This window comes from Chaetodon trifascialis, chromosome 13 (genome assembly GCF_039877785.1).
Source record: "Chaetodon trifascialis isolate fChaTrf1 chromosome 13, fChaTrf1.hap1, whole genome shotgun sequence".
Classification (NCBI taxonomy): domain Eukaryota; kingdom Metazoa; phylum Chordata; class Actinopteri; order Chaetodontiformes; family Chaetodontidae; genus Chaetodon; species Chaetodon trifascialis.
Genome location: NC_092068.1, coordinates 16244167 through 16259371, shown reverse-complemented (window position 1 = coordinate 16259371; position 15205 = coordinate 16244167). Strand labels below are relative to the sequence as shown.

The following is a 15205-nucleotide window of genomic DNA, read 5'->3' as shown; positions in this document are numbered from 1 at the left end:
AGAATTAGTCATTTAGGTGCAATTGCTGGACCTCTGAATAAAGCAAACACCTACGTACGTACACACACACACACACACACACACACACACACACACACACACACACACACACACACACACACACACACACACACACACCCACACACCATCAGTAATACAGCTAACAGGAGCTAACAGGTAACTGTTTTCAAAACCTACAGGCAAAACAAATGTTATTGGTGATAAATGTTACAAGTAAGTAAGTAAGTTAGTAAGTAATAAATGTCATCATATGGCTCATATATAATCTGTGAAAGCGTCTTAATTCAGTAGCAGATGCGGCAGAATCTTTATTAACCTTGTCGTAAAGCTGAACTGCCGGGACTGAAGAGTTTGAACAGACAGATGAAACATTTGTCTCATCCAGGAAACCGTTAATGAATATTCATGTATTCCAGACGCTGATTGGTCTGCGTCCTCGGTGACGCAGTCCCGTCCTCATTACATATTCAAAGAGCCCCTCTCTGCCCCGCTGCAATAAAGGCAGATAGCGGACCATGGGGAGCAGGGTAAAACTTTATATACTGACATGTTAGCGCAATGACTTTTGAGTAACATCTAACTGGGACGAGGCTCCCGGCGTGAGGAGGACAGGGCCCATAACGGGAAGAGAAAAAGGAGCACTTTGCCATCTGCCGGGGTGCGGGAACGAAAAGCGAGACGGCAAAAGAGTTGAGAGCAGTCCAAGAACCAGCGGCGGAAAATCCAGTTTAGCCATTTGAATTGAAAGATGAGCTTGTTGTCTGCCATAGACACGAGTGCCTCCGTGTACCAGCCTGCGCAGCTTCTCAACTGGGTCTATCTCTCGTTACAAGACCCCCACCAGACCAGCGCTTTTGACGCGTTCAGACCCGAACCCAACTCTTCCCACCCGGATCTCAGTTTCAGCAAGACTCCCGCAGCGGCGGACTTGAGCTCTTCCCTGAACTCCAACTATCTCAACAACTTCTTTCAGCTGCAGCGGAATGAGGTGAAAGATGGCATGCCGCACACACACATGTGGGCTGTTTCAGACTGTGGTTGAATTTGCGACAGTTAGAGACAGAGTTGGTTGATGAGCTGTTGGCTGTTGCACATCTGTGCAGCAAATGTTTTAGCATGTACAGCATGGGCTATTCTGGTCGGATGCACATAACCGCCATGATATTTCTAATATGGACAATCACTTCAAATAGTCTGATTGAATCAACATGGTTATTAGGCTTTTCGATGTTGTGGAAACACTCGTGATATCAAGTATTATCCAAGTCTTATCATACTTTATATAACAGTAGAAATATATGGGTTACTGTAAATGCCAATTAGTCAGCACACCAACAGTAATAGTGTCTCAGTTTCATTATAAACTGACTTATGAGGAGTCTACTTCAGTATATACTAAATTTAATCTATGTAAGTTTATTTAAGCTTAATTGAATAAGCTAGGGTAAGTAAGTTAGGATCTTATATAGTTAAAAGGCTGAATGTCACAGTTTCTTTGTTTTCAGCGTGCTGATGACTTCTGGTTCAAATTAAAGGTGAAAATATGCTTTAGTCAGGCATGTCTCAGATCAGAGAAATAAAGAGGGACAGATGGAAATAGGTGGCCTGCACGCCTCTGTCTGGAGAGAGCGGGCCAGTGCAGCCTCCTGCTGAGGTCTGCTGTCTCTGACTTCTTCAAATAGACGCGGTTGTGCAAACAAAATCAGTCCTTGTTTACATATTGTCTATTTTTGTAGCGCTGTGTAATTTTAGGGAAAACATGCTGATAATGTATGCGGAGTGCAAACCTGATACTGCAGACCATACAGTGCAGAAAGGAGCCCGCCACCACACCCCTCACACACATACATGCATACATACATAAGGCACACACACAGAGAAATAATCACATGCTGTGTGCAAAAATGGGAGTTTAGAAAACATGCAGCAAGCTTTCCAGTGTGTTGATTAGGCTGCAGTGAAGTTTCTTAGATCTATGTTACAATGATACAATGTATTGGAGTAGTGGAGGGATGGTGTATTCACCATCTAAAGCCGGTGTCCATTATTATGGTGGTAACCAAAGAGGCCTTTTGAAGTCATTTAACATGAAACAGTCCTCTGAAAGTTGGGTGTGCGTATCATACATTACACGCAATTGAGTAATGCCACTCAATCAGCATGAGTATAAAGTGTTTCAAACTGAGCACATACAGTCTGGAAACGGTTGAAGGGATGAGGGGTGGGGGGGTGAGGGTGAGGGGAAGCATTTTGCAACTCACTTTTTTTGGCTAAGCCAAGTAAAATAAACCGCTGCAGAGATTTGATGATGAAATGAGTAATGCAAAATGCGGTTGTTTTGGCACCAGGGGATCACACAGCCGTCTAATTAAAGCCAAATAGTGGTAAATTCATGAATTTGTTGTTGATTAGAAACTCGTATTGTGGCACGAGTGGGCTATCACTCACCGCAATCTCATCTGCTGATAGCGTTGTGTAAATGTTTGTTCCTTCGTCTCTCTGAGTGTCTACTACTTAATTTTAGTTTTCAACATTTATAGCCGCTCTGGATTCATCTAGCTCTGTTGGAATGGAATTTATTCTACCTCAAATCAGTCACTTCTAAAGTTTCCACCAGGCACCGCAGCCCTGGTTTTAACATATCGCTGAGTGATTGGCCCCTGCAGCAGTCACAGGTCTGCTGCAGATCTCCTCACCTCCACTGGACACTCGGGGACTGGAAGTGATACCAGTTTAGCCCTCATTGTGTTGGCCAACGCCTACACATCCAAGGCCTCACATGTAAACGCACCCTCTCCTGCTTGCTTGCTCACTCACTCACTGACAGACACACAAAATAAACAAACAGTCTCACCCCGCCATTAGCAGATGTGTGTGAAATCGGCTTCCTTTGGTCTGACAGTAGGAGGTTTGAGGCCAGACGGGAGAAATGCGAGGAGCATCAGCTGAGCAAGGTTTCCTGTTTTGTATTTGTTAAAATAATTGAGCAATCTGCACTAAGACTTAAGCTTAGCAAATACACAAACATGTACATTTCCACAAGGAGCAGTAATACGAAACACAGTAATACGCAGAGCTAAAACACATGGCGGATGGAAAAGTTGAGAAACTGCAGAGCCGAAATGCTTGATTTACGACAGCTACATGCAATAAATGAACATGAGTCTTGAAGCTGGAGCTGGTTAGCAAGACAATCTCACAGCCTGCAGATAAAGATTTGGCTCTCGGCCCCGGCCAGGTTGCCAAGTCTAAGGTTTCTGTGCTGTGCAACATTAAACATCGACAGTTACATCATTTCCCAGACGCAAACCTGTGCCCCCAAAAGAGACATGACTGTCAGTGATGAGGAGGGGTTGATCTGCGGATTTCATCTTGCCACTGATGTATTTACATGAGAGTGCTGTCTCAAACATTTGTTATTAGTGCAGTTAAGCTATTAAATATCAAAGCAGATGTTTGTGTAGCTCCTTGTCCACAGGGGTTAATCACCTGACCGTTTGAGGATAAAAATGTCTGCACTAAAATCAGCATAATTTCACCCAGAGGTCAGTTCCTGTCTGTTTCTGGATTTTGTGGATTTGAACAGAGGAAGGCATGAATGAGAAGGGAAATAAGGCACTGCAGGCAACGTTTTCCCTGATATTAATATTCAGACGGCATCTTCTGTGAATTCACTGGGCCTTGTGGCATGCAACACTGCGTTCTGTGGCTCCGAGCAGACTGCAAACACTGACCATGGCTAGTTTACCGCCAACAGTGCATGGTGACATTGCTGATGTTCCACAGGCTGGCGAGGGAACATGCCTCCCATCTTGTTTACAATGAGTCATCCTCTGTGAAGTCCTGTCTTTCTCTGTGGACATGCTCAGTACTTTTCCAGCTCATGAGCACAGCTGGGCCTCTCGCCAGATGTTCTGAATTTAATGAGAGAAATGATCTTGGAGGGATTTTTTTTTTTTTTCTTCACTTCACTTTTTTTTTCTTGAGCAACAGAAAATAGGACGGAGAGCTCTCAAAGGAAATTGGTGATTAATCTCAACATATCTAACACTCCAAACCAGAAATGCAATATTTCATGTGATTATCTTGTATGCGGTTATGTCGTCCAGCATTCTTTATGTCAACAAGTGACACTTTATGGACCTCTGAGGGATGAGAATTGAATTGTATGTGAACTGAGTGCGAAGGCGCTCCAGGATTGTTGTTTATCTTATGTACAATATGCGACACTTGACACATTTCACATAAACAATCTGAGGAGCAGCATGTTGAAATTGAACCCTGTGTGTCGTTTCGTAGGCCTTAAACAACAACGTGTATAAGAATGTGTCGCCCTACGGCTCCCTCAACAACATTGTGGATGGACTCAACTCCCTGACGGACCATTTCTCAGACCTTTCCCTTTCTTCAGAGCCAAGAAAACCCAACAAAAGACCCCCACCCAACTACCTGTGCCACCTGTGCTTCAACAAGGGCCACTACATCAAAGACTGCCCTCAGGTGAGACCCGTAACATACATATATTACATAATCTAGTCCTCAGATGACACAGATAGCTTAGTGGTGGGTGTAGATACCTTTCAGTTGTTTGATTACTTAATCTTATGTTTTGCATTGCAGTAACTGTGTGACTTTATTCTTCTTCAGTGTCCTTTCATTCGCTTCATACAAGCCAATGATGGCACTAAAAGCTGTGCTCGCACCAGCCAATTCTCCCTCTCTCTCGCTCTTTGGCTCTGGTCTGACCTACTTGTTAAACAGGCTGGCCTCTGTCTTCTGTAGTCATGTGTGTGAGTGTGTGTTTGTGTGCGCTTGTGTGCATCTTAACTGCTGCAGCATTACACTGCAAGAAACCATCCGTTCCAACCACGATAAATTAACCTGTTGGGCTGGCTCAGGAGTCAAAGGTGAAACTGTCTGTGTTTGCCTTTCATCATCATGTGAGCTGCGTTAGGCACCGTGGTAAATCCACCTTGCCTGTAGCATGGAGGTTTTGAGCACTGCACACTAATTTGTGACTAATTGGGTGTCAGATGCTGTCATCTTCCGAAATCTAAAACCATCTTGGTAAGCACCAGGGGGATTTTAGGTTTTAAACCATCCCTGCCAATTTACTTTAAATGAGATCTGGGCAGAAATGTCTTTTTTAAGAATCAGGCCCTGGCTGGTAGCTTGATTCAATACTGCAGGTTGATGCAGGCAAGCGATCACTCAGCATCTACATGTAACTGAGAGAAAAACTTCTTCTAACTATGGAATAAGTGAAGTGATATTTTGTGGAGTTTGAGTTGTTGAGGAAGGAATGGACTATGAAATTGCTGTGGCGGATCTGTCATTGTGGTGTGATATAGAGGCTTGTAAACTCCGTGGCTGAGACTGCGGCCTGGAAGTGATCTGATTTCAATGGGAGCACAATGGCACTTTCCCTCCGGATTGAGGAATTTTTACACAGAGCCGTTTTTTTGTTGGACTCATGGTGCCTAATAATCTCCCTCCTCTCTGTCTGTCACTCTCTTGCCTCGCCCCTGTTCCTTCTCTCCCTTTTCCATGGGTGAGGTGCAATAGCCTGACTCCAGCCCCGAGTTTCTTTTGCATGGAATGGTAACGAGGAGCAGATGTGAGATTAAAATGCTTTGACTCGCTTTATGACATATGATGACTGGTCTCAGGAGGTCTGTAAAAGACCTGTGTACTGATGAAATATCTCCTGGACAGCACCAAACTGCAATGTGTGGGAATTAGATCATCCGTTGACAACTCCAACGGGAATTTTGGGTCGTAGTATATCATGCAACATGTAACTTTCGCCTTCCTTTTTCCTTTAAGTAATGCTGGAGCTGGTGATGTGAGCGCTGATCAAATGATATGCATACTCAACACCGGATCAGGTGTACATTAAGCAACACGTGATCTACTGTGTTTATTACTGGGTTTCTAAAACCACATGCTGTGCACATTTAAACTGGCCGTCCTCACTGTCCCATTTTACAATGAAAAAGGTTCAAATGCTCTATTAAACAAAACCCTGTTGGCAGAAGAAGCTGTGAAATACCTTGTGCTATAGATGTAAGCATCCAGGCGTGGACCTCAAACTCACACTCAGCCACCTTCTGGTTTGTGTTTCAGCTGTTCGTTAAACTGCCAACAGTAAGTCAAAAAGCAGCAAAGTCTCCAAACGGCCTCTGCACCTACACAGTTCAACACCATCTCAGTTATTTAGCTCTCCTCTGGGCTTTTTCCCCCCGTAAATTTACCTTCCATTTGAGCTACATCACTTACACTATTGCCCGGTCACCTGTCATTGCGTGCCTAGCCAAGGATAGCTGAACCGTACTGAACCAGCTGAAGACCCAAATAACAGATGTGACACACATCTAGCAATAGAAACATGAGTTTTTAATGGCACGAGTGTTCAGCCTACCTGTTAGCCAAGACTTGTGTCATTTTCCAAACAATATTTTCTTGTCCTGCATTGCTGTGTTTCACAAAGTGCGGTGATTAATTACATGGCCACGGAGTTTCTGGTATCCGCTTGCACTGGAGTGCATCTGACGATGAATGTGTCCCTACAAATACTTTGTCCCGTCCAGAGATGCTTCGCCAATGAAAACAGAGGCTCCTGCTTCACAGAGCGCCGATAAGTATGTCATCGTGGTCCAGCTTGGAGAATCACAGTCTGATGACATGTACAGTGGTCCTCTTCCACTTCACCTCAGCTTGTTTTATTATGTTGTTATTTCATCACTGAGTTTCAGTAATAGTACATTTATTCACATTTGCGCTTATTTTTGAAGTAGACTGATATTAACAAGTATTGTTTGTATATCTAAAGCCTTATATAGCTTATTCCTCTGTGCCATAGACTTTCACTGTCATCCAAAAACTTGCCTTGCTGTTGTAAATACTCATTAGAGCACCGAATCTGTGTTACTCCACCGCTGCAAATAGTCCCCAACAAATGCATTATTTATACCTGTTTGAATAACGTTTGTGCCGTTATTTCTGAATCACTTATTCTATTTAAAAAAAATGAAACTATATATTTGAGACCATCAGATTGACTTCAGTAGTAACCAATGGGCTTTGGGCTAATTCTTTAAATAGCAGTGCAGAGCACTGTACACCTGCTTGTCCTTTTTTCTATTCTTTTTCAGCCTTCATCCATCATGCACCAGTGCTGTTGTCATTCAAGTCTTAAAATTATGTATTTAACAGGGCTCAAATGTGCTAATTTTATGATTACTGCAGACTGAATCGTGTTTTTTTTTTTACATGCATGCATCAAAAGAATATATCATATGCTTTAAAGTCACCTCACCTCTGCCGAACCTGACCTGACCCTTCTGCAGGTGAAGGAGGTGAAGGACGTAGACAGTGGTGGACCCATGGCCTCGGTCACTGCAGCTAATGGTTTCCTGACCCCTTCCTTTGCTTGGTCCTGAGAGAAGAAGAGTTAGGGCATTAAATAGTTGAGGTTAGAGAAGTGTTTATGCATTACTTGAAATTTAAGCCTTTTTTTTTTTGGTTATAACATGTTAATATTGGAAGCGCTCAGAGGAGACTTGTGGCTGTGCTAAGAGAATTATTTTTCAGGGAACTCTTGGTAGTTGAGTGAAAGCCACAGGCCTGGCAGCAGCTGCCCAGTGCTCCTGTCATGGGGACAGAGGTGTTATGTAAACTGGCTTTTATTCGGAAAATGAGGTCGCTCCCCCAGTTATGAGCAGAATGCCCCTCGCTGCCACGCTTTGGCCCCCCTCCAAGATGTCTTCCACTTGCACTCATGATTTGGTTCTGTTCAGTGGACTAATCCTCTCAACAGTTGGCCCCCTCCTCTGATTTGAGTGATAATAATAATGCATTCAATGACATCTTCTTGCTATGTGTCCCTGTAGAAAAATTAACTCATGGAAAATGTCTTTGCTGGAATGCAGGTTTGTGGGTATGTGGGGGTGGCTGCTGTTGCTGTGTGTGCTGGTGTGTGTGTGTGTGTGTGTGTGTGTGTGTGTGTGTGTGTGTGTGTGTGTGTGTTTTATGTGTGTTTCTGAGCTACAGTGCGCTCCTGAGTTACTGTGCGCCATTCCTGGTTGCATTTCCCTGGTTTGGTCCTCCAGAATTATAGTTTCCTGGATATGTTGTTTTTATTCTTCTCAGAAATTTCTGATATTTTGAAACTGGTAGAGTAGTTGTTTTTTTTTTAAATAGAAGCTTAAAAGCCAAAAGTAACATGACACTACTTCTGCTTTCACCCTTGGCCCATTTCTGTTGAGTGCAACAATCAAATTTTAAGTGAAACGGTCTTTATAAAGAAACTCAGCTGATCTGTTTGGTCAGGACAACCCCACGACTTTATAAGGAAGAGCCAGGCTAGCTGTTTCCCCTTGTTTCCAGTCTTTATGCTAAGCTAAGCTAACCAGCTCATGCCTGTAGCCTCATATGTGGCAGACAGACACGAGTGTGGTATGAAACTTCGTGTCAAAGTTGAATTTTGCTTTTAACACTGCAGCAATAGAAAAACTTTGTATATGTTGTATCATATTTTCATTGTGTGCGCTGCATAGATGCAGCTGCCGCTGATGGTGCACAGATTTGTATTCTTTGGCCAGCTGTGACACAAATTAAATTTATCATACATTAAGCCAATGAAAGCACTGGAATGTTCTGAATGTATCCATGTGTAAATAAAGAGCCGAGCACATGGAAGAGAAGCATCATGCTTATTGTGTTGATCAGAAACACATGGAGCTCATTGATCCACATTCAAAGTGTTCTTTATTGCACCAGGACAATTTGTCTTTTGTTTGGATCGTTATGCTGTCTGTTGAATGTGTATATCACATTTGTCCGTGTGAGTTGACAAAGATCAAAATGTGTCCCATGTGAGGCATAGTTACTGTACGCCGCTGAGTGGGGAAGGATGAACTTCAAAAGGACCCCTGGTTTGAGTACAAGTGCTGACATTTCCTCTCGTCCCAGTCGCTGTCAGTCAGTCGAGCCTGTGATTTGGTCATTCCTCTATCCAGAGGTGGAAATAAATGGTACATTTACAGATGTATTGTACTTAAGTACAAATTTGAGGTACTTTACTTGAGTAAAGAATAATTTCCTTTCTATACAACTTTATACTCCACTGCATTTGTCTGACAGCTTCAGTTACTACTTACTTTTCAGATTACAAGTTTTCATACCCTTCCTGTCCTTTGAAAACCACGTATCTCCCAATTTCTGATAAACTGAAGGATTAGGTGCTCCTGCTTCTTAAGCTAAACAAACTATTTAAAAACCCTCTTGGATTCACTGGGAAATGCATCATCACAACGCTGAAGACAGGGCCTTCCTGAGCTCATGAAAAGTGGACTGTGTAGAGACACATGGTTCCCACAGGACAGCGACGCTACAAACATATGATTTTACAGATTGATGCATTGCTGTAGATTAAACTTGACCATTTTACTACAGAATGAGCACTTTTATTTTGATACTTTCACTACAGTTTGCTGGTAATACTTAAATACTTTTGCTTTGGGAAGGTTCTGAATGCAGGACTTTTACTTAAATACAGGATCTGAATACTTCTTTCACTACTGCCTGTATCTCAACCAGCGTCTAATCTGTATTTGTGACCATATGCCGATTACCGCGATGGACCTCACACCTCACGCGTTGGTAATTTCAGCTGCAGTCTGTCCTTTGTGACAAATGGTCACCATAATCTCCCATAACAGTGTCAACACGGAGCCCTGCGGCAGGCTGTGAAGTGAGGGCCTCTTCACACCAGAGGCAAATCACACTCTGAGTAATGTGTGACTTGCCAAAATGTGTGCTTTTCCTTTGGCCGTGGTGATAAACTTAATGACTTGTCATTACTGCAGCCCACTTTGTCTACCACAACAAACAGCAAGTGGTTGTTGTTTTGACAAAATGTACTTGGATCTAAATCTTCCAGGGCTGACAGAGCAGTGATCCTTTTCCGAAGAGGTTGGCAGTCGTGCTGGGATAATTGTGCAACCACTTTGTTTAAATGTTCACTTTGTTGTTGTACCAGGCGACGGGGGGATAATGTGTCAAATACACATCGTGAGTTTATAATTTACCGTCTTTACATCTCTGCAGAGCACTGTCTGTGTGCCCTGCTCTTGGAAAACAAGTATTTTAGACCTGTGTGGGCACACCCAATTTCCAGCTGCATGTGAAGTCTTAATTGAATTGGCCCGTAGATGAGTTCCACCTTTTCAGCGTGCACTTTCTCTAACTTTTCTCCATCGTATTTATTCTTAGGAAGATTGTATAATTGAATAAACAGCAATTTTCTTCTTCTCTAGGGCACAGATAGACTTAATTAAAACAAAAAACTTTGGAGAAAATGAAGCATGTAATTGAAATTTGTGAAAAAGAAAATGCTTGAAGGACACCAGCCGCATTATCTATTTTTCCGTTTTTTTTTTTTTTTTTACAGTTCATATACAAGTCCCAGATGAATATTCGCTAACGGAGCGCAGGCTACCACATTCACATCTGGATGGTAGAGTGTTCCCATGGTGTTATACTGCCTCAGCTGTAATAGTTAATCAGAAACAGTTTAAGCGCCTTGAGTGTGGGCAACTGCGGAAAAAGCTGTCTTATTCACTTCACCCGGGTCATTTTAAACCAACACTTCGGTTCGTAACCTAGCCTGTAGCTTCCTGTAAAATCCACATTTTCCATTTGGCAAAAACATTCCTGCATCTGAAGTCCAGTTTAATATTCCTCTGTGCAGCTTCTGTCCCATATTCAGCCTCTGGCAAAACATTTGTAGACCCTTGTATTGGAAACATGCTGCTAAACTGTCTGAAAAAGCTTGCTAGTCTTCTTTGATAGTTCAGCGCTGATTATTCAATAGCTCAACAGATTATGTGGGCTTAACGAAGCTGGAGATGTTAGCTGTCCCCTGGAGGCTAATGTTCCTGGGAGGAGAAAGAACATAGATCCTACATCTGTCCTTCAGCTTTTCTAATCTCCACTTAACCAACCTCTTGCCTACACTGAAAGATATCTGGAGGGAAATCTCCTATTTACGTTTTCCTCTGCCTCCACCAGCTGTTTTCTGTCGTCTTTGTTTCGTTCTCCCTCTCTTCACGCATCCCGCAGTTTGTTAACCCTGTCGATAAACAGTCTTTCAACACCGCAGTCACACTTCAACATTTGTCATGAGAGAACACTTCACATTTTGATCCCTGTACTCCAGGGCCAGTTCTGACACGGCTGCAGTTATTTGTTGTGGCAGACAGACACAGTTCGGACATGTCGCCGTCACTGCACGGAGCACTGTGGAGTTTATCTGTCCCAGACACAGAGAGGGTATGGTCCTGAGGCCTGAGAGGGCCGCAAGAGCTGAGAGACAGCGAAAGGGGAGCGAGGGCGCTTCCCCTGAAAGGAAATCAAAGTTAAAAGAATGATAAAAGTGTGGTTTCCTGCCAGCTGGTTTGTGTTCTGGACAGAAATCCCATTCTTCCTCTCAGATTTTGCTGAGACAACAATCACACCACTTCCTGTTTTGGTAACCGTGACACCTCTAACCCCGTCTCTGGGAGGCGGGGCGCTGTTACATGAACCACAGTCAGGTAAACTTGTGGCCGATCGAGTGCTGAAACGACGACAGTGGAAGCTGCATCCTCAGGAGAAAGCTGCATGTACCATCGACTGACTTAGTGTCAGCTTATCCTAAATCAAAAGATACATTGAGCTTCTTATAGGAGAAGCTAAGATGACAGTAAGCCCATCAGTTGTCTCATCTCAGATGGATTTTGCACCTCCTATAATCTGATTAGTCCTTCTTTGCACACTCAGACTGAGGAGATATTGTTTTGCTGATGATTCTATTAGCTTATTTTGGAAAATCTCTGATATAAAACTCTAATGTTACCACTTTTACAGCAAAATTAGCTTGTTCATGCAAACACCCCAGATAACAGTAGAAAGCAGCACTTTGACAATGTTACCCAATGTTTTTACTTCAGTGTCTCAAACTCTACGCCGCTGAAGAATTCAGCTCAAATCAGGAGAAGATTTCACGCCTCGCTGTCTTGCTGTGTTGCATTTCACACGATACGAGGAACAAAATCATACATTATCCGTAGACCGTAAAGAATGATAAATAATGTCCATGGCTATTTACGCGGCAACGTCTGGAACTTACATACGCGTCATCACATTGCGTCAGAAAAAGGGCGATAATTGCCGTGTCCACCTGGGTGTCATGGTTGAGAAATACCCGTGACTGCTGCAGAGCCAGTTGACCTGCGATCGAATGCCGATTGTAACCCTTTGCCACTGCAGACAAAAGCCAGATGTTGGTGGGTTTTCTGTCCAGTGTGAAAGGGGTGTATGAATCTTTTTTTCCTGTCACACTGCTGAGCCAGCACTGTAGGCTGGAGTTAATAAAAGAAAATAAACAATAATGTGTTTGGGGCAGTTGCTTGTCACATTATGTAAGCTTGTCTTTGCAGCATGAGAGAAACCAGGTCACAGCTCATTTTAGAATCAAGTCTTGTCGTGTTCTATCTCTTTTATATCCTTTATATCTGATAGTACATTGTTACCATTTTGCCTTCCTCTGAATGCCATCCCTCTTCTACAGCCAAAACACCTACAGTATATGAGGATATTAGAAAAGTGATCACACTAAAGAATGACAGCAACACCTGCAGTCACCTGCATGGCACTGACACTGGCTTGTGTTACAGTGTTGTGAGGGTCAGCAGCCACACATCGAGCTAGGAACTAGAACAGGATGGTTCGCTTTTCACTGAGGGGGGAGGGAGGGATCAGAGGGTCAAAGGTCAGATTCTCACTGCAGCATGATGTCCTGGTAGCACACCAGCGCTGGAGGGTTTTGTTAGCTTTTACTATATGCTAATGTTCTCTAATGTACATCAGTATTCTCAGCCCCCACATATTCTATATATATCCACCATGGACAGCGTGCAATGAGCTAGATATCATCATTCCAGTTTAAAAATGAAGTCATTTTGCATTGTTATTTGATTGATTCAACTAGACGTGCAAAGATTAGCCGAATAATAATTTAGTTGATCGGCAGAAAATGAATCGGCAACTATTCTTTCATTCATTCATTCAGTCATTTTTCAAGAATGGAAAACTTTGGATGCTTCTCAAATGAGAGAATTTCCTGGTCTTACAGTAAAGTAAATTATACTGTGAACCTTTGGGTTTCGAGCTGCACCTTTTTCATTGTGCAATTATCATTAATCAAAGAAATAACTGTCAGATTCATCGATAATGATTATAATGGTCTGCTCATACCTACATGGAGCAGTCTGGGTTCGGATGATCTGGCCCCTTGGCATCTTGTTTCTTTCTCATGGCATTGTATAAAACCTAGCCGAGCATGTTTTACAGCTGACAAGCGCAGCTAATTGGAATTTAATCTGATTAAGCCACTTCACAGATTTACAGACTTCACAGACTCTTTGCATGAAGTGTTTACCTTATTCTCTACGCCCTCACGCTTACCATAACCTCGCCCCCCTCCACTTTGACTCATTAGTGAGCTCAGAAAGGTAGAGGATGAAAAGGACTTCGGAACGGAGTCCCACACGCCAAACCACCAGACGCACACATCCACATCAGACCGGCAAGTTTCGTGCTTATCTCCACTGGCTGATCGGTATGTGGTCGAACTAATTGCTCCTTGTAGCAGCACCGATTCTCGTCACATGCGAGCAACAGAGATTCTTCCGTGATACGAGACAGACGGACAGAGAAGACGGACAAACCAGACGGACAGGCAGGGACACTGTGAGGCTGCGAGTGCTGGCACACAGGGCTGGATTCAGTGTCAAGAGATCAGGGACTGACACTGCTGGCTTTGTGCTGTGCTTGAATGGGCACCTTAGGGTGAGACTGCAGTTCTGAATGGGCACCATTGGGGAAAGCCCAAGTGGTGGGAATGGAGGCTGGTAATTAAGGCAGTCATTGTATGTCTGTAGGATCTGTTAGACAGAGAGGTCAGGAAGGCAGGACTGTATTGTTCCCCCAGCAGGGCCCTCTCTGCATCACAGTGGTGCGTCAGACTCAAGTATGTTTGGATAGAGCCTTGGATCTTAAAGGGAGAGAAAAAAGAATTACAACAACAAACCACACAGGCGGTCCTATAGAGCCTGTTTGTCTGTACGTCAACATAAAGACTGTAGGGGCCTCTTGTGTGGTTTTGATTTTGCAAGTGTTTCTTTTCCCTCTCTTTTTATGTTTAAGTGTCTTGAAGTCCTTCTCTGGCAGGCTACCCAGGAATCAGGACTGTGTTAACCATAGATTAAGTCTCAGTTGTGGTCAATATGTGATGTCACAGGGGGTGTGTGTACTTGGCAGACGTGTGCCCGAATCAAGCCAACAGTACATTGTAGTAGTGGTGAGTTTTATTTATTTTGCACAAGTACAAATCAAGAAAAGGAGCTAAAATTAACAGCAATGAATAGAGAGAGGAAAAGTGGGCATGAAGGACTGATTCATTACTTTTGTTAAAGAATGTTAAACACTGTTCGCTCTATTCGTTTTGGGGGAAAATGAAGATTAGATGACTGCACATGAAATGGTCAGGATTGCATATCTTGTATATGAAAGTACACGTTTGCTGTCTGCCCCTTCACTGTCAACTGTCCAATAAAAGTAAAAAAGCGTGGAAAAAAGTAGAAATGAACCCTTTACCACCTGTTCCACTGGCATGGACTGCTCGTGCTATGAAAAGTTTTGTGCATATGAATGTTTAATATCTGTTATTACACTTTTATCTTTCTTTATTATGCTATTAGATTTACTGACTTTTTTACTGTCACAGACTGTCTGTGTCTACGGTTTTAACTGTAGGTCTTGTTTTTTCACAAAACTCATGCCGTTCTTCAGTAACTTGAAAAGTTTGATTACTGTCCCTTTTATTTTCTGTAAAACATGCATTTCATTTAGAAGCTTTTTCTGTCCCTCCTCTCTCTCTCTCTCTCAGTGCTCTGCCCTGTAGTGTGTCAGGAAGTTTCTGGCAGGGATGAGGGCTGGGGGGAGGTGCACCATGGGAATGTTTTTACTGGGTGACCCCTGATCTTCCTTCCAGTTGCAGCAAAGGCTCCGAAGGCCTGTCTCTGCTCTAACACTCACTCAGTGAGGTTACCAGAGACAGAGACAGGGTGAGCAGAGAGTG

General features: G+C 43.2%; 1 protein-coding gene across 1 annotated transcript in view; it reads left to right on the top strand.

The window, feature by feature from the left end:
* The first annotated feature begins 520 nt into the window (after window positions 1-520).
* The window catches only part of zcchc24 (zinc finger, CCHC domain containing 24), a 31132-nt gene continuing 16447 nt past the window's right edge, over window positions 521-15205 (top strand). The window contains exons 1-2 of the mRNA XM_070977090.1: window positions 521-1009; window positions 4321-4521. Of these exons, the coding sequence (XP_070833191.1) occupies window positions 770-1009; window positions 4321-4521 (441 nt within the window). The 5' untranslated portion in view covers window positions 521-769. The remainder of the gene's footprint in view (window positions 1010-4320; window positions 4522-15205) is intronic.